The sequence below is a fragment of the Schistocerca serialis genome, chromosome 1, assembly GCF_023864345.2.
Source record: "Schistocerca serialis cubense isolate TAMUIC-IGC-003099 chromosome 1, iqSchSeri2.2, whole genome shotgun sequence".
Classification (NCBI taxonomy): domain Eukaryota; kingdom Metazoa; phylum Arthropoda; class Insecta; order Orthoptera; family Acrididae; genus Schistocerca; species Schistocerca serialis.
The window spans coordinates 67,086,175-67,106,700 of NC_064638.1; the positions used below are offsets into that span (position 1 = coordinate 67,086,175).

Here is a 20,526-nt window from a genome sequence, read left to right on the forward strand (position 1 = left end):
GCAAACTTAGCTGCATTGAAGGCACGCATTGCAGAACACATTCTGAATGTGACCCAAGAAACACTTTGATCAGTTGCGGAACATGCTGTTTCTCAATTTCAGCTTGTTGCAGAAAATGGTGGACAGCATATTGAACATATTTCGCACCAATCACACAGAAATTAATAATCTGATTTATTTTTGATTGATGTTTTTTATGTAGTTTTTGGCCTCAGGACAACTGAAAACTGATCTGATTGATGCTTTTTATCCGGTTTTAGCTTCCAGATAATTAAAAACTGATTTTCCCATCTGATTTGAAATGACCTTACCATGGTGGATGGGCGTACGTAACTAACAGCATCACACCTGTACACCCCATGCATGCAGATTAGTACAGTTTGTTTAACATCAAACATACACCTTAGGCATTGTTGTATGATTCATTTGTCATCTGTAGTTGACCATTAATAAATTATGATGCTTACAGCACCATCTATTGCTACATTTTGTAACTATTTATTTTTCTTCTGCCATACATCTTCCCCAATCTCTGATGATACTCCATTGCAATTGGACATCATTCTGACCAGTGGTATTATTTCTACAGTGGTTTGAAACTTTAACTTTAATTATAATCACCCTGTATATTAACCTACTCTGTGTGAATCTCACCTCATCCAGAAATAAAATGTATTCTGAAAACTGTGCATCTGTTTTCAAATCCATTGGTAGAACTGTAATTCGTCATGGTCACTCTGTGACCTGCTTTGCACATGCTGTAAGTGATGTTTTTAACTGCTAGTGCTGAATTGTACACACAAAAGTGTGGTTTATGAGTTCAAAGCTACAATTTTGCACACTATTGTTTTAGGTTCATTGCAACACTTGCTTCTCCATATCCAGCATGCAGTGTGTGTGAGGTCTACCATAATCCCTTGCCACTGTTTTGAATGATCCCACATGTGGAAGTCACTGAAACAACCAGTTGCTTTTTTTCTTCCAGATGGAATGCAGCACTGAGGGTGTTGTTTGATGTACGTGACATACACCTGTTCAGTGATACCACTGGTTAAACAATTAATAGAATACCTTGTCTGCCATTTCCTTTGTGGAATGATAGGACCCCATTTCACAACTTATGTTCTTCACTCTTTACAGAACCACTTATCTTTTTGTTCCAGCCAACCTCAAAACTATACACACAGAGTAGTTGAGGTAAGAGACAGCTGTACATGATATGTCTGATAACCACATCACAGTAAAAACCAATAAGGAATCGGGAATGAGCATTAAAAGAAAAACACCCTACACCAATACCAATGAGTATCATATGTTCACGACAAAAGTAAAATGGGCCATATCCCATAAGTACTTTTTCTGGACATACATCTCTCTATTTAAAAAACAGTCATAGGTTACACAACATTCTTTATTAAGAATGACGCATTTCACCTGGATAGAGCATCATCAGGTTATCTCAAAATATAAGGGGAGGATGTCATTACAATTAATCTGGTATGGTCCTAGTGTGGACTACTGTAACAGCAAAATAAGCTTCAAACACCAACTGGATAAAATTACGCAGAGAAAAGTAATATAATTCCATTAAAAAATCAGAAATTTCCTGCCAAAAAGCACATGTCAAACAAGGGATGACACCAAATAAAACATATTAAAAGGCAACCTATGAGGGAGGAAATATTAAAAATTAATAAATAAAAGCACCAGGATCAGGCATGAGTAGAGAATGAAGGAGAAACCAAAAAATGCATATTATCTAATGGAGGCAATGATAGGCATACAGCCCAGAACAGAACCTCATATGCAAACTGTAAACACAGCTGTACACTAGAACGATGCCTGAGGCCCATCCACATTCACATATTGCAAAAAATAGGAGTTTACACCAATTATTAGGCTAATAGTAATGACAGGTGCCATGCAGCACTGTAATCAGGTGTACAGTGTGATAATGGCATAAAATTCAAATAGTAATGGACAAATTGAGAAATACATAAAATCATAATAGGGCATATGTGAACATACAAAATGCATGACTTTCTAGACTGAAGGCTATGTACAGAGACATAGAAAATCCTTATGCTCAAAAGTAGTGTAAAAGAATAATGAAGTAAAAAACATAGACCAATAAAATAAAGATCAGACACAAACATAAGGCTAAAAGTTAGCAATGCTAAAGAGGTCAAACACAATTGCATACACATGACAATTGATAAAGGCCCTGGCAGTTTTCAGAAAATTTGATGGTGCCCTATCCAGGTGAAAAGTATCATTCTTGAATTAATAAGGAACATTATGCAACCTACGGCTGTTTTTTGAATAACAGCAATAATAAGGTTACTATACCAGCATGCCAAAATGAGATAGAATAATTTCTCTCTCTCTCTCTCTCTCTCTCTCTCTCTCTCTCTCTCTCTCTCTCTCTCTCTCTCCTCTCTCTCTCTTCTCTCTCTCTTCTCTCTCTCTCTCTCCGTGTGTATGTGTGTGTGTGTGTGTGTGTGTGTGTGTGTGTGTGTGTGTGTGTGTGTTTAGCACAGAAGCTGCCAAAGGTAAGAGCAGACATCACAAGCAGCAGTTTCTCTTGTACACAGTTTAGTGTTTCTCCTATGTGCTTCTGTGAAGAAATGAGTGATATCTGTGTATGTATCTGGATTGATTTTAGTGTTTAATAACATTTGGTAAGTGTTTGAATTTTTTTCTTGCATGATCTGGTGTCTAATTAACAGTAGCTGTTTATATTTCTGTTTTAGTACTGTTATTTATTTTGCTGTGAGAGCTTATGCACTTTAAATCTGTAATGCAGAGCGAGAACTTTGTAGAACAGATTTCTGTATTTTTTTAAAATTTTTTATCCGTATTTTGTATGCACCACAACCAGTAGTGCCACATTTGGATAATTTTATCTTTTGCTCTGGTCTGTTTATTCTTTCTCAACAACTCCTGACTGATTTTGTTAGTACATTCTTTTTTTGATGATTCTGTACAGTTTATACACAGCATGAAATTGATAGGGACTGTTCTTGTTATGTGCAGACATAGCAAGAAATGTCCACTGCATGAAAAAAACTTGAAACCACATATGCAACGGTGGATAGACTTCGGGTTGTTATTTGAAGCTGCAGCAATGGAAAGAGCTGCAACCCTGGAAACTCCACTGTCACTGTGTCATCCTGTGCAGAACATCTGAGCAGTTTGTTCTCACACAGGGAGGAGTGGTGTATACCTCTGAGTGGAAGGTGGAAGTGAGAACTGGCCAGACAGCTGCCCCCTTACACTTTATCAACAGGTATGAATAACACATCTGAGCCAGCACAGGGTGCACCTTTTGGGGCAGTGGCTAATTTACCTGCAAAGACCAGACAAGCCTGTAAAGTGGATTTGCTGGTACACAAACTCCAGTATTAGGTGGGTGATGGAGCACTTCAGGAAAACAGCAGGACAGTCAAAAAAGAAGGCCAGTGTGCACACTGTATGTTTGCTGAGAACTCTCCTCTGAGATGTGGAGGAAGCTCTGCCAGTGGCTACTGAATGCACTGTGTACCACTAGCTGAAAACCAGAGCTCATGCTGGCATGTATGACACTTGCCACCTGGGTAGTGAGACCATCCCTGTTTCCTTTAGGTGGTTGGCTGGATTGGTGAAGGCAGCTAGCATCACACAGGGTGCAGCCACAGCTCAATATTTGCAGCATCCTAACCAGAGTCAATGGCAGTTCTCCGCTATGGAGCTTAGTGGAAGGTCTAACCCAGATGCTCAAGTGATGCTGTGGCTATCTTGGATGTAAAATTTTCGTTTTGCAGTACCTCTTGTGGATTCTACAGCCGCCATCAATAGCTCAGGCATGTTCTACACAAGGGAAGCAGCTGCTTGGGTAGATTTGAACTTGTGATGTGCACTTGAGAGTTTCTTAGGTTAGAGGAACACTTCCTTAGGACCAGTGATGAATTTCCTGCCAAATTCAACGAAAGGTCAGCCACAACTCTCAGAGAACTTTTGTTGCTGTGGATTGGGAATAGGAAACATTTAAGTGATGTTAGTAATCTACAGGAGCATCAATGGTAAGGTCTCAGAATTAGTATTGCTTATTAAAAATAATAATGTCCAGATGGTATTAGAAACAAAAAGTTGCTTGAAACCAGAAGTGAGAAGCTACAGTAAATTCAGATTGTAGTAGATATCACAAGAATAGTTTAGAGATACATTGTGGCAGCATTTCATTGCTATAAGGAACTGATAATATCTACAAGTATAATAGATTCTGAACGTGTAATAACCTGGGTGAAGTTCAATATTATAGTTGAATCAAGTATGGTAATTGGAAGCCATCTATAGACCAGGAGAGTTATACAATAAAATTTTGTTATCAGAGACAGAGGTTTGTGCAAGGTAGTTGTGAATGTCTTGTTTGAAAATTATTTCAACCAAATGGTTCAAGAATTTGAGAGGGCAAAACCTTAGGCTTCCTAGCAGCAAACAGACCCAAAGTTTTCAGTTCAGTGAACATAGAGGAGGGCATCACTGATCGTAATGCTGTGATAGCATGAATGACTTCGAATGTTAGAAAGAATGTTAAGAAAGGAACAGTTTTCCACCCCTACGGCAATAGGGAGGCCCCAACCTCTGACTGCTCTTTGCCCTCTTTGGTAAGGACATTGGCAAAACGAGGATGGCTCCTTATACTGAAAGTCTTTGTACACCATTGCTGAAGATTTTTATTCAAAAATTAAGCAATGGTTTTGACTTTATCAGGGACCAAGGACAAGTTGACTACAAGTCAGAGATGCTTCCATGGTCCACAACCAATGATTCTAAAATTTTCAATCTTCAATTACAATATCTCAGGGGTGTTTTATTCTGAACAGATAATATTTTTTAAAGATTTTAATGGTGAACCAATTTGTTTAATTCTTTTTTAATTACATAAAACCACTGTAACATAAAGCCACTGTACACTGAGGTGACAGAAGTCATGGGATAACGATATGCACATGTACAGATGGCAGTAGTATCGTGTACACAAGGTGTAAAAGGGCTGTGGATTGGCAGAGCTTACATTTGTACTCAGATGAATCATGTGAAAAGGTTCCAATGTGAGACAGATGATGAACATATCCTTTAGATACAGTGGTAAAATCTGGCATCAGTGGGCTGTGGCAGCAAATGACCAACAAGAATGACTTTGCTCACAGCATGACATTGCCTGCAGCACCTCTCCTGAACTCATGACCATATCGTCTGGACTCGAGATGACTGGGATACTATCACCTGGACAGCTGAGTCACAATTTCAGTTGTTAAGAGCTGATGGTAGGGTTCAAGTGTGGCACAGACCCCATGAAGCCATGGATCCAAGTTGTTAACAAGGCACTGTGCAAGCTGGTGGTGGCTCCATAATGGTGTGGGCTGTGTTTATGTAGAACTGACTGGCTCCTCTGGTCTGACTGAACTGATCATAGATTGAAAAAGGTTATGTTCAGCTACTTGGAGACTATCTACAGCCATTAATGACTTTATGAACAATAGAATTGTTATGGATGACAATGCGCCAAGTCACTGGGCCACAATTGTTTGCAGTTGGTCTGAAGAACATTCTTGACACTTCAAGTGAGTGGTCTGGTCTCCGAGATCATGTGACATGAATCCTATTAAACATTTATGGGTCATAATCGAGAAGTCAGTTCATGCACAAAATCCTGCACCTGCAACACTTTCGCAGTTATGGACGGCTGTAGAGACAGTATGGCTCAATATTTTTGCAAAGGACTTAAATCAACATGTTGAGTTCATGTCATTTGGAGTTGCTGCACTACACTGGGCAAAAGTAGGTCTGACACAATATTAGGAGGTATCCCATTACTTTTCTCACCACATTGAATGGTGTCAAACAATAGCTGAAAATGCTACCTCATTAAGGTAACAGTAGTTACTTACCAGACTTTTGAATAATAATAATAATAATATAATGTGTTAACATACATAGTTGGTTGTAAACTGTTATGAGCACAAGTGGGAAAGACGGACAGTCATAGCCTTTCTTGGTAAACATTCTTGCATCTGTCTGAAAGCTACAAAAAGTGCAAATCAAGTCAGATAATTATTGAAAACTCTTGTTACAAAAACAATGTTTCTTAAATTCCATTTACTTTTCCAAAGTACAATAACAATGTTACCAGTTCCATAGACATTTCGTATTTCTGCATAGAATTGAAGGAGCTTACCGAGACACCAGCATTCATAAGGACAGGGTCCCTAAGTGAAAATATACACTTAGTACATGGCTACCTTAAATTCATGTTGGAGATTATTGATTATATATACTGCAGAGGAACAAACAATTCTCTACATATGGTTTATCTATCCTGTGTTTATTGAACAAATGCAGCTCTTTCTTTTAAAGAAGATTTTGCTGTAACCAGCAGATATCAGGAGCAGTAAGTGTACTGCAAAGCCAGCTTAAAAATCCCCAAAACATTCTCCATTTGGTGAGTCTGTTCATAAGTAATAATTACTGAAACAAGTATCTATTTCAGGTTACCCTCCATTCAGAGGCTGTTACACGCAGCGACCATTATTTTGATTTGTAAATAATACATTTCAGCTATCAGTTGTCCTTTGGAATTTTTATTGGCAAATCTAGATTTCTGCTAGCAACTAGCCATTCTCAATGCTAAGAACACAACAGGTACATAGTAAGATGATGTCATAAAAAAGTTGCAATTAATGGCTTAACTCATATGGTTTGTATATTACATATCACTATCCTTTTTTGGTCAATGCATGTAATGCCTGTTGGCCTGGCTTTGTACCCATTAAGAAAGTTTTACCCACCTGATGTAATTTAAATGTTTTAATAATAATAATGGAATAATGGACTCCCCCCCTCCCACCCCCACCCCCCGACCACCACCCCCAAGAACTATAGACCTTGCCACTGGTGGGGAGGCTTGTGTGCCTCAGCAATACAGATAGCCGTACCATAGGTGCAACCACAACAGAGGGGTATCTGTTGAGAGGCCAGACAAACGTGAGGTTCCTGAAGGGGGGCAGCAGCCTTTTCTGTAGATGCAGGGGCAACAGTCTGGATGATTGACTGATGTGGCCTTGTAACACTAACCAAAACATACTGTATGGTTAAATGATGATGATCACCTCTTGGGTAAAATATTCCGGAGGTAAAATTGTCCCCCATTTGGATCTCTGGGTGGGGACTACTCAGGAGAACGTCGTTATCAGGAGAAAGAAAACTGGCATTCTATGGATCGGAGTGTGGAATGTCATATCCCTTAATTGGGCAGGTAGGTTAGAAAATTTAAAAAGGGAAATGGATAGGTTAAAGTTGGATATAGTGGGAATAAGTGAAGTTGGGTGGCAGGAGGAACAAGACTTTTGGTCAGGTGAATACAGGGTTATAAATACAAAATCAAATAGGGGTAATGCAGGAGTAGGTTTAATAATGAGGAGGTATTTAATAGAATTGGGGAGAAGTTTGTGGCACAACTTGACTAGAAGAAGGGATCAGTTGGTAGGACATGTTCTGAGGCATCAAGGGATCACCAATTTAGTATTGGAGGGCAGCATGGAGGGTAAAAATCGTAGAGGGAGACCAAGAGATGAATACACTGAGCAGATTCAGAAGGATGTACAGTACAGTACAGTACATACAGTGCAGTACATACTGGGAGATGAAGCAGCTTGCACAGGATAGATTAGCATGGAGAGCCGCAGCAAACCAGTCTAAGGACTGAAGACCACAACAACAACAAACGGACTCACAAGGAGTGAGCATGGAAATTTTATTACTTGATGATAAAGATGAAATAAGTCAGATGACAATGTAAGAATTTTACTTATGTTCCATTTCATGCAATTAAATTTGAAGTTCGGTGTGGCTGTGCAGTTCTAGGCGCTTTAGTCTCGAACCGCGTGACCACTATGGTTGCAGGCTCGAATCCTGCCTCGGGCATGGATGTGTGTGATGTCCTTAGGTTAGTTAGGTTTAATTAGTTCTAAATCCAAGGCGACTGATGACCTCTGAAGTTAAGTCGCATAGTGATCAGAGCCACTTGAACCATTTTTTGAAATTTGAAGTTGTTTATTTCCATTGAGGTTTTTATGTAGTTCACATAGAGGGCGCTATACAATGAACTGATGTGTTCTCCACACTGCCCGCCTTCCTCAAAAATTAGTATTCCATGAACTGTGTACAAAGCCAGACCAACAGGCATTACATTAATTGACCAAAAAAGGATAGTGGTATGTAATATACAAATCATATGAGTTAAGCCATTAATTGCAACTTTTTTATGACATCATCTAGCTACCGGTATGTACCTGTTGTGTTCTTAGCATTGAGAATGGCTAGTTGCTAGCCGAAATCTAGATTTGCCAATAAAAATTCCAAAGGACGACTGATAGCTGAAATCTATTATTTACAAAGTATCTATTTTATCACAAACTATCTCTTCCAAAAATCTTGAGACAACTGCTTATAATGATACTGACCTGTATTTTTCAGTTCCAGATACCTCTACTTTCTTGTGTTGATCCAAGTGAAAGAAAGAAATATTCAGCAAAAGCAAGCACTAGGAATATTGTATAAAGTGTCTTTCAAAATTGTATCATGAGAAATGATAGTACCATGATATAAAAATAGCAAACACAAAGATAAGTGAGTACAGAATTTTCTGTATATATCCAGCAATTTATCTTAAAACCTGGAATGAACTACTGTGTTTTCCAGTTATGTTAGATGCTTCAGCATTTTAGTGATCTTCGGTAGACAACTTCTAACAGAGGAAGAGTCAGGTATGTGTGTGATCTAGAAACTAGATGGTATACCACTGGGTCCAGCTACACTACCACAATCAAGTCACTTTAACAGCTTTTTTAACTTTTTCTTACAAGATACAATTTTGAAAAATACTTTACACAATATTCTTAGGGCTCACTTTTGCTGAACAACTTCGTCATTCACTTGGCTCGATACATTTAGTCCTCTTTCATTTTTCTGTATTGCCTCTAACTCCAAATGTTGGCATTCATGTCATCATTTTCTTACTTAATGTAGACTGAAATTTTATCTACTTGTTACACATATTACCTTTTCAATAAATGGCCTGTTAAAAAACAAATTGCCTGGAAGGCATGATCGACAGTCGGTGTAACTTCATACATGTACAGACTATCAGTGGGTATGTAAATAATTGTGACTGTCTTCACATGTTGTGTGATCACGGTGAAGGATACAGAGATACTGCACACTCACGTGACACAGCATTATCAGCACCAGATAAAATTTGAAAGGGGCCTCATTCTGGGTCTCCATATGGCTGTTTTCTTGAATTGTGCAGTATCCAGATTTGTGCGGTATTTGGATGTGACAGTGGCCTAATTTTGGACTATGTGGGAATGTGAGGGCAGGCATACTCATCAACAATGTTCCAATCAAACATGTCTGAACATCATAAGGGAGGATCACTGTACTGTGCACGTAGCAAATTTTAACCACTTCACATCTCTGCTGCCATCCAGGAATAAATCAGTGGACTCCCTGTAACAGTCTGCCACCCCACACTATTGGTTGGAAACTAGCAACAGCCGATCTGGGGAATTACTGTCCAGTGCATAGACTGTCACGAACACCACAACACAAATGGCTACATTAGGAGTGGTGCGATTATTCGGAACTATGGACTGTTGATAAATGGTATTACATCGTGTTCAGAAATGGATTGTGGTTCTGAATTACATCAGGTGACGATTGCCAATGAGTGTGGTGGTTACCTGAGGAGAGGCTCCATTCTTCCAATGTTGTGGCGCAGATAGCAGTGTTACTCCTGGTATCATGATGTGGGGAATCATTTGGTATGACTTCAGGTCACAGTTGGCAGTACTTTAGAGAAACCACATGGTACAATGGTATGTCACAGGCTGCTGCATCCCTATATGTTATCACTTTTGCAGCCGTATGTTGGTGCCATTTTTCAGTACGACAATGCTCGTCCATACACGGCATAAGTCTCTATAAACTATCTGTGAGATGTTGTGGTACACCAATGGCCAGCAAGATCTATAAATCTCTTCCCGGTAGATTGTGAGTGATCAGTCTGGATGTCAGTTGGATCCCGGTGTCAGTACCCAGGATATCAAGGACAAGTTATGACATTTGTTGGCCAGCCTGTCTCAGGAGATGATACAATGGCTTTATGAGATCCTTCCCAACCCAATTAGGACATGCTTCCAGGCCAAATGTTCTCATACTGATAATTGTTGTCATGTTGCCACGTTCTTTGTAAATTTGACTCGAATTTGCAATCACTGAAGTAACATCACACACCCTTTCAACCTGTGAAGTTTCATGTCACCTCTTCCCTGTCTGGGTGTCTCAGTTCTCTGTCAGGCACTGTGTTACAATGCAACTGTTCATATTATGGGTAAAATCATAAGTGCTGAATAAAATGCACAGAACAGAGACCCCAATTTCCTGGCTTTTCGGGTTACCCTCACCATTGTTGAAACAAAAATCTAGTTGCTGCATGTGATATATTTTATGCTGCTGCTGCTACAATCATACATCTAATATTAATATAAATTATGTTCTAATTCTTACATGTAATAACATTTGATTATTTTCCAGCATTAATGGATCATTTTGTGTAATTAGTGTTCATGTATGAGCAACATATTTGTCTCAAATCATACTGGAGACAGGGACCATTTATTTTATAAAATGGTACTTTCTACATATTTTATTGATGATTACTATATGTTTTTTTAATTATCTTCCAGTTCTCAGGTCTGAGCCAAGAACTTCCAGAAAATATTCAGATCCTAACCTTGGAACCATGGAAAGAAGGCTCATTACTACTACGCTTAGAGCATATTTTGGAGAAAGGTGAAGATACAGAGTTGTCTCAGCCTGCTACTGTAAACTTGGAGGTGAGAAAAGATGACAAATAGCAGTTTCATTTGTGTTGTAACAGTATTATGTAGATCAATGTCAGAAGTCAAAGTTCATCCAGTATTGAAGGAAAGACTGTGTGATGAAAACAGTCAAAAATGTAATTGAAAGTGTGCTCTAAGTTTGTACCTGTTTGACGAACAATCCAGCAGCATCTTGGTTATGTTTAACAACTTTGTTTGAGTTATCACCCTGGTTTCCTGCTGAATTTTTGTAGTGCTTACACTGCCTTTATTCAACTTTAGATCTTAATAATCACAAGTGGTGAACCTAACCATGGAAAACAATAAGCAACCCAACAGTCATATCATTTTTCCTACTAACATGAACACTACATCTCCAAGACACTTATCACTTGTTTAAGTAGATCTTCAGACTATTCAGCAACCAGTGTTAACTTTTGGGCAAGTGCTGGGAATTTTGTGTTTTATGCTGCTCATTGCGTCATAGTGCGCTCACTTGTTCTGCAAACGGAAGCTGCTACTCCCTAGCAGAGACATCTGTAACCATACCCAAAATGCTGTGTTGCCCAGTTTTTGGGGCTCCATTTGTGTCATTGAGTGATGGAACATGATAAAACTGATCTGCAATCAGTAACTGCATGCGAAAAGCTGAATAGGTACTCGAAATCACCATTCTTTTCATGGCGAAAGGTGACTGGCTCATCCAAATCTGTTTGAGCATGGCATCAGAAACCTTATTTGTGGAAACCAGTGATTGCAGGTACCAAAAAATGGAAGGGGCCTTGTCACTAATAGTTTCATGTTGTGAACACACCATCAAGCTGCATCATGCCTCCCATGCTGTGTGATAAATTTCTCACAACTGCTGTGACAGCCTGATCTTTGGTTCTGCCTCCTTGAACTTTCCTTTGAGGCCTATGGCATCTCAGATGGTAACATGCAGTTTTTTTACTCTATTGGAGTATTGGACACACAAAATTTGTTGTTATTATTAGATGTTGTGGACAACATACTTCCTGGAAGTAAATATACACACATCAAGAACAGTGTGCTTTTTTGCATCTGCAAACCTACGGACACCAACATTTAAAAAGTGCTGCAAAGTGAAACTATTGGTAACAAAGCCCCTTCCATTTCTGGGCATCACCTGCAATCAGTAATTTCCAGAAACATTTTTGATGACATGCTAAAACAGATTTAGATGAGCCAGTTACCTTCCATTGTGAAAAGAGTAGTGATTCCCATGATTCCCAATAATTCCTCACCTTTTCACATGTAGTTACTGATTGCAGATCAGCTTTATTGTGTTCTATCACTCAATGACACAAGTCTGGCCCCACAAACTCGACAACAAACTGTCATAATTGTGTTTCCAGCCACCACCACTAGGGAGCAGCAGCTTGCACTTGCAGAATAATTGAGTGTACTATGATGCAGCTTTGATGCTCTCCAGTGGCAGCTTCAATTACTCTCAGCAGCACTCAACCTACCAGATGGCACTGCACATGAGGTAACATCAGGCAGCATGCTTAAGTATGTTGGTAATATTTGTACTTCAGCCAGCCGGTGCACAAAGGCACATGCTACACAGTTATCCAAACAAGGACAGCAATCAAAATTAGACACAATTTCACTCCACTACGCCTACCCAAACAACTCTGTACCTATTAGAGGAATGTGTAATACTCATACTCTGCTATGCAATAACTGTGTACTCCTTTGTATTGTCAAGGTATCTCTTCCAAACGTAGCTGACAGGCACTCTATTCTTCACAGTGTTCCTACATCACATTGGGTGTACATCGAAGACATGTGTAATGAGCTGATTTACTTAACTGACACAGACTCGGATGTCAGTGTACTCCCTGCAACATCAAACAACTGTTCATCTATAAAATCATGGCTCACAGCAGTGAACCATTCTTCAACGCCCCCATTCAGTGACCAAGATGTTGTGAATTTAGGATCCTCGCAGCATTAATAGTGGACTTTACAGATCTCTGATGTCGTTGAGCCCTTCTCAATTGTTACAACATGACTGCTCCCATATGGGAGGCTACATTTCACATGAACAACGAAATTGTACATGGTCATATGATAACACTGCAAGACCATTTCACATCAGCAATAACCCCACCCGCTACACGAGAGGATTCCAGTGTGTCCATTGAAACACGCCACTTGCTATCCATTGTTAGCGAACTGATTTCAAAAGTTATCATGGTGGAAGATGCACATCCTCACAGACAATGAGGTCCTTTGTGCCTGCAGTTCAGATAGTGCCACCACGCTAGCTATGACTCGAGCATCTATGTCAGCTCAGGGATGACATCACTCCCGGTATGACTGTGGACACAGCAGAACACCAACCCAAATCACACTTTCAAGTGCAGCAGAACATACAGACCACAAACCTACCATGCCAGGGCTGCTGGCTGCATACAAGACCTGTCAGTTGGCTCCTGATAAGTATACTATTGCAAAGAATGAGTTCAAAGCATTGCTGGCTATGTGGGTTATTAGATGTTCTGACAGACCTTGTGCATCTCTTCTACATCTAGTTTGAAAGAATGATAGCTCACAGGGTCCATGTGGAGACTATCACACCTTAAATGTGTGCACCACACAGTATTACTATCCTGCACCCGCTTATGTGATTTTATGACTGCTCTGGCAGGATCCCAAATATTTACTGTTTTTGACTTAAAAAAGGCCATTCACCAAATTCTAATAGCACCAGAGGATGTACAAAAGACACCAGTACTCATGCTTTTTGGCCTCTCTGAATATGTACATATGCCATTCAGCCTTAAGAATGCCACACAAACGTGGCAACATATAATTCATGAGGTCCTCCACAACCTTAATTTCTGCTTCAAGTACCTTGAAGATATGCTGTTTTTTTCCACTTGTGCAACTGAGAAATAAATCCACCTAAGGACTATTTTTGAAAGACTTTCTGATTATGGACTGAACACAAATAGTGCCAAGTGTGTACTTTCCCAACAGGCATTGGGCTTCTTGGGGTGTGAGTTGACTCCCAAAGCCCTTAAAATCTAAAGTGGACTTGCTTCTTCAGTTTCACTTCACAAAACATATCAGCAATTGTGTCATTTCTTTATTGTTGCTAATTTCTACAGGCCCCAACTGCCATGTGCAACAGCTGTCCAGGCACCACTCACAGCAATGCTTCCTGGCATCACTTTGTGTGGACAATGCCCTGTCACATGGACACCTGAAATGTTATCTGCTTTTCACAAAGTACATTCCTCCTTGTAAGAGGCAGTACTTCTTACTCACCCTCTGTCTTCGGTGCCACTGGCTGTGGTCATCAATGCCAGCCAGACTTCTATAGGGGTAGTGCTGCAACAACAGGTAAAGGGGTCATGGCAGCCCCTCAATCATTTTTCCCATATCTTGTCTGACACACAAACCAAGTGGAGTACCTACAGCTGCTAACTGTTAGCAGTCTATTAAGAAATTAAATGTTTCTGTCTCCAAGTTGAGGCATGCCACTTCACTCTCCTTACAGACCATAAACCTGTTTATTTGGTATTTAACAATCCTCAAAATTCCTACTCTCCTTGGCATTTCAGCCACTGGGAATTCATCATGGAATTCACTACCAATTTCTGTCACCTATGAGGAGTTGATGATGTGTTTGCTGACTATTTCTGAAGAATCAAAGTGCTCTCTGCAAGAGTGAATCCAACCCAGATGGCTATGGCACAGAAAACAGATGAGTTAATACATTAATTCGTTATGAAACAAACAATGGATGTGAAGCTGAAACAATTACCTATAGGCAACTTCCTCATCCAGTCTGACATTTCTCGGAGCCAACCCTAATGTTTCATGCCTTTCCATTGTAGTAAATAGGTTTTTGATGCAATTCACACCCTCGCACATCCTGCCACCGAAACAACTACTTGTATGCTAACAGATGGATATGTTCAGCTGGGAGCACAATGTGGTTATTTTATTTGGGTTAGAATCTAATTAACTTGTCAGTCAGCCAAAGTCAGCCACCAGGTCCACAAGCCTCCTGTTCCTTTTCAAAACTGAGGTGTCTTTTTCTCATGTCCACTTAGACCTCATAGAGCCATACCCCCAGTCCAATGAACCAAATATATTCTCTCTGCTATTGACATGTCTGCTCGCTGGGTCAAATCCATGCCTCTTATGGACATTTCTACAGACACAATTGCGCCAGCCATTTTGATTACATGGATTTTAAGGTTTCGATGTCCAACAGATGTGACAACAGATCAAGGTCAACACTTCGTGTCTTCCTTGTTAAAGAACTAGTTATGTTATGTTGGTTCATTCATCATGAATGTGGAAAATTCTGAAGTGATAGATATTCTGTGTCTCTCTGAACACTATGTAACCACAGGGATGGAGAAGTTACATATCAAGGATTATAGACTTGCATCATTTTTATGTAGCATTAAAATAAAAAATGAGGAGTTGCAACAAATGTAAACGTTGGACACAAAATCAAATATATTGAAACAAATAATTTTTGTGTTAATCAGAACCTAAAAGCATATGCTTGTGACTAGTTCCTGCTGAATGCTTTGCTGATAATTTTAAGTCTAAAGATCCCCTCTAGAAAACTTTCATATATTTTTGAGAAATCTAGATGTATTATTGAGCTACCCGTCAGACAAGAAATAATAGTTAGTAGTTTGTGGAGATTTCAATGTAGTTTTCTTAAAAGATACAGACAGCAAAATGAACTGGAATTATTATTTGAGTGTTTCAATCTAGTTTCAGCAGTCAGTTTCCCAACTCATGGGCAGCACAATAGTAGGACACTGATAAAATGTTGACAATATTATTAAGAGGATAGTTGCTTCTCATCATCTAGTGGAGCTACTGAGTTTCAGGCAGCCACAACAAAAAGCATGTCAGAAAAAGCTTTCAACGAAACAGGCCTACATCAGAATTAGACAGCGTACACAACACACCCATGCAAATGCAACTGACATACATGACTACAGTCTCTAACTGCCAAGGCCAGACATGCGTTTGCATGTCTGTGTGTGTGTGTGTGTGTGTGTGTGTGTGTGTGTGTGTACATTGTCTTATTCTGATGAAGGCATGTTTGATTGAAAGCTTTGTTGGACAGTCCTTTTGTAGTGCCTATCTGCGTCTCAGCATCTCTGTTATATGGTGAGTGATAACTATCCTTTAATATAATTTTCATAAGTTAACTTTTTTTAGTAACGTATGCTTCTTGAAATGTCTTACGAGAAAGTTATGATCTATACTTTTTCTATTTCAGGCACTATTTGCTCCATTCAATGTCTCATCTATTAGAGAGACAACACTGGGTGCAAACCAGTGGCTGGAAGACAACACAAGGCTGATATGGACTGACGAGATGGGTACTGCATCAACAACCAGGCAGCCAACAGATGACATTCCTAATGTCGTACTGGAACCCATGCAGATACGCACATTTATAATTGAAATTAATCGCCAAAGTGCACGCTACTCTCAGTTCTGATAAAATCTATCTTCAGTATTTACAGATATAAATTGTGGTTTATCACATTGATTAATACATAATTTGTTGTGTTATCTTCTTAAGTGCAAGGAAGTAATACCTGTTTCCATATTACACAATAAAATTCATTCAAATATGGTGGCTATGGAATAAAAGTGTAATTGCTATCCTGCAGAGTCTTCTTACATTAATGAAAACAAAAACTAATTTGATGAGTTGTGGACAGCAAAAGAACACTTTTAAATGTAAGGAATGAATTACAGACGTGAGAGAGTGCCAAAACTCTTAGCCTTTACAAATGTCTGCTTGTGTCTGTGTATGTGTGGTTGGATATGGGTGTGTGTGCGAGTGTATACCTGTCCTTTTTTCCCCCTAAGGTAAGTCTTTCCACTCCTGAGATTGGAATGACTCCTTACCCTCTCCCTTAAAACCCACATCCTTTCGTCTTTCCCTCTCCTTCCCTCTTTTCCTGATGAAGCAACCGTTGGTTGCGAAAGCTCGAATTTTGTGTGTATGTTTGTGTTTGTTTGTGTATCTATCGACCTGCCAGTGCTTTCATTTGGTAAGTCACATCATCTTTGTTTTAGATATATTTTTCCCAGAGAGAAACATTGCACGGGAAAAATATATCTAAAAACAAAGATTATGTAGCTTACCAAACGAAAGCATTGGAATGTTGATAGAGACACTAACAAACACAAACACACACACAAAATTCAAGCATTCGCAACCCACGGTTGCTTTATCAGGAAAGAGGGAAGGAGACGGAAAGACAAAAGGATGTGGGTTTTAAGGGAGAGGATAAGGAGTCATTCCAATACCGGGAGCGGAAAGACTTACCTTAGGGGGAAAAAGGGACGGGTATGCACTCGCACACACACACATATCCCTCCGCATGTATATAGACACAAGCATGTCTTTCCCTCTCCTTCCCTCTTTCCTGATGAAGAAACTGTGGGTTGCGAAAGCTTGAATTTTGTGTGTGTGTTTGTTAGTGTCTCTATCAACATACCAAAGCTTTCGTTTGGTAAGTTACATCCTCTTTGTTTATATATATATATATATATATATATATATATATATATATATATATATATATATATATATATATATATATATATATATATATATATTTTCCCTTGTCAGAGAGTTCACATCATAAGTATGTGCTTGGTCTCGTTAAATGTCCTATGCAAATACTTAGGTAGTTCGTGCAACACTGACAGTCAATTTTCAGTATTTAAGGAAAGCTGAAAATTACCAAATTCATAGCGCAGCAGAAATGTACCCTCTACTGGCGCTGTAGCAACTGTGTATGCGCAACTCCCCCCCCCCCCCCCCCACACACACACACACACACAGTCGAGGTCGGCGATACATTTGTAAACAGGAAACACGACAGTGCCCCATCGTAATTTGTAAAGAACCAGTGGCGTAGCGTGAGAGGACACTTTGAGACTTAAGTCTCCCCTATATTCATGCTTAAAAAAGATGCAATATTAATTCATAACAAAAATATAAACAACTTTTTAATAAGAGCTCAAATGTGCGAAGACATCAGTTTTGTAGCCGCTCCGCAACCTGAGTACTGGTGTATTTGCATGCTTGAGAGTCTACTGCTCTGTCTGTGCCTCACTTCTCTTAGCTGGCTGTGTGTGCCTGTGCTTTAGTGGCATTCTTGGCTCCCCTTCTATTCCCCTCTTCTAAGAAGGCTGGTGCGCTGCATTTACTAGCAGGTATCGCGACTAGTTCAATTGGCTCTGAGCACTATGGGACTTAACATCTGAGGTCATCAGTCCCCTAGACTTAGAACTACTTAAACTAACCTAAGGACAGCACACATATCCATACCCGAGGCAGGATTCGAACCTGTGACAGTAGCAGCAGCGCAGTTCCAGGCTGAAGCACCTAGAATCGCTCAGCCACAGCGGCCGGCCTTGAAACTAGTCTCTGCCACTTCTATGCTGGCTTTTAACACAGAAGTGAACAGCTGCATGGTTTGTTCATAGTCATTTTTGTGTGATTTTAGTGCATATTTTCGCTGTGTTGCCAGCATGAGTGAGTCAGCAACTAAAAACGCCTTTCTCTACATTAACATACGAAAAGAGTGGTGAATTGAAGGGCCAGGTTGTATACGCAGACAAGGAAAAAAAATTCCTAGATTTTTCCCGGATTTCCCACTTAAAAATACACTTTCTCCTGAATGAAAACATATTTTTTCTGTGTTAAGTGACAGTATATTTTCCCTCTGAACTATAAAACTTGTCAATCCTTTGAATGGTTTTGATTTTATACAAGGACGTAGAATTTCCCAGCACTTTAGGAAACGAAACTCGGGGAAAAAGGCACGTTTTGAGAAGATCTTTGATGTGCAGCAACATGTACACTGCATATTTTCGTATTACGAAAGTATAAATTCGAAGCCACCAAACACCGCACGTTACTTTCTGAAGTGTTGAAATCGAGATTGCGATGCGCTTTTGTAAGCCAGTCATAGCTCATGTCACGTGATCTCACCAGCCGATGCCACGATGACAGCGGATATTCAGTGCATAGTGGACGTGATGGTCAGGTAATAGCAACATTATTGTTAAGTAGCTCGAACACAGAAACAGGAAGAGTTAATGGTTTAAATTAATATACATAGTGCTGCTACAAGGAAAGCAAAGCTTTCACATATAATATTGGTCTCTAAGGTTCATACGCTGCATGAGAAGCTACGATTTCACATATAATACTGATCTTTTTTGCGCGTATTACACTTTAAGATATATCACACAAATGTGCCAGTAATGGCTCTACAGGCTCGAAATTCTTCTAAATGGCTCATCATCAAAGAATTGATTTTTAAATGAGAGTCAAGTGACCCAGATCTGTGTTTCTGACTACACACAGAACATGAGGGGAGTGGACTTGAAAGACCAGTTACTGGAATCATTCATTGTGGAAAGAAAGCAAAGCAAGGTTTGGTGCAAAAACTTTTTAAGCATTTGTTGACTGTGGCTGTTTTAAATGCTTACGTATTGTATTGTCAGAACGGAAATAGGAACGACGATTTAGAGTTTAGAGTGAAGCTCATAGATGAGCTCATAACTAATTACCACCACAGTGCCATTGGATAGAAGCAAGGAGGACCTTCTGATGTGAGTGACTGTCACCAACCTACTGGTAGACGCTCCCCTGAAGAAAATCCAGGAACAAAAAACAGAAGAGTGATCCTAAGGAGATGTGTGCTGTGTACAACAAACCAGCAAAGAAGAGAGACATAATGTACATGCAAAACCTGCCCTGCAGACCCAGCATTATGTATTGCGCCGTGCTTTGAATTTCATCACTCTCAAAAAACCTTGTAAACAATTAATTTTTATAACATTATTAAACTTTTTGTGCCTAAAGTGTTTTCGTCTATTTCGTCCTTATAGTTTTAAGTGTTCACCTTAATTTTTTCAGAATTTTATTTTGCACAACAGATGTCATACTGTAGGCCTACTGCAGGTGAAGTCAGGTGGAGGGCATCGTCGCCCTTGAGGGGCTAATAACTAATATAATACAGACGAACAAACACAGAATTTGATTTGTTGTTGTATAATTTTACAGACTAGTGCGGAAAAATCAAATTTGTTTTATAATCTAATAGTTAACGTGTAAAGCATTAGGGTCTGTGTAGCTAGATGCTGCGTAATAAGTGTGTGCAACAGCTTTAATCCATGTAAGGGCTGAACAGTTTTGTACTGCAGCTACTGCTCTCACCATAGCTCTTTCTAACGGTATTAGCAAAGCTTTTACGTATTTATCGACAGAACTGAACTACGTTATTTGTTAACACTTTTCATCTGAACGTACTCTCTGACGACAAATATTTCCGCGATAACTATACATATTGGCAGACGCCAAGAATACACATTAGTTGTAATATACTACAGTATCTGTAAGACTTGACTGTACAGCGCCGAGCGGCCTTCGTCATTAGGGTACTTTTTAGTATTGTCGAGCGCCTTCGGTCACGTCTGCACGTAAACTAAGTTTAGTTCCGCGTTCTGCCATCGACAATTCTAAAATAAACAGGTAATACGTACTTTGTAAATC

General features: G+C 39.5%; 1 protein-coding gene across 2 annotated transcripts in view; it reads left to right on the forward strand.

The window, feature by feature from the left end:
* The window catches only part of LOC126461503 (lysosomal alpha-mannosidase-like), a 111,719-nt gene extending 95,141 nt beyond the window's left edge, over window positions 1-16,578 (forward strand). For both annotated transcript variants that reach the window (XM_050096002.1, XM_050096001.1), the window contains exons 16-17: window positions 10,791-10,940; window positions 16,216-16,578. In XM_050096002.1, the coding sequence (XP_049951959.1) occupies window positions 10,791-10,940; window positions 16,216-16,440 (375 nt within the window). In that variant the 3' untranslated portion in view covers window positions 16,441-16,578. The remainder of the gene's footprint in view (window positions 1-10,790; window positions 10,941-16,215) is intronic.
* The last annotated feature ends 3,948 nt before the right edge of the window (window positions 16,579-20,526 follow it).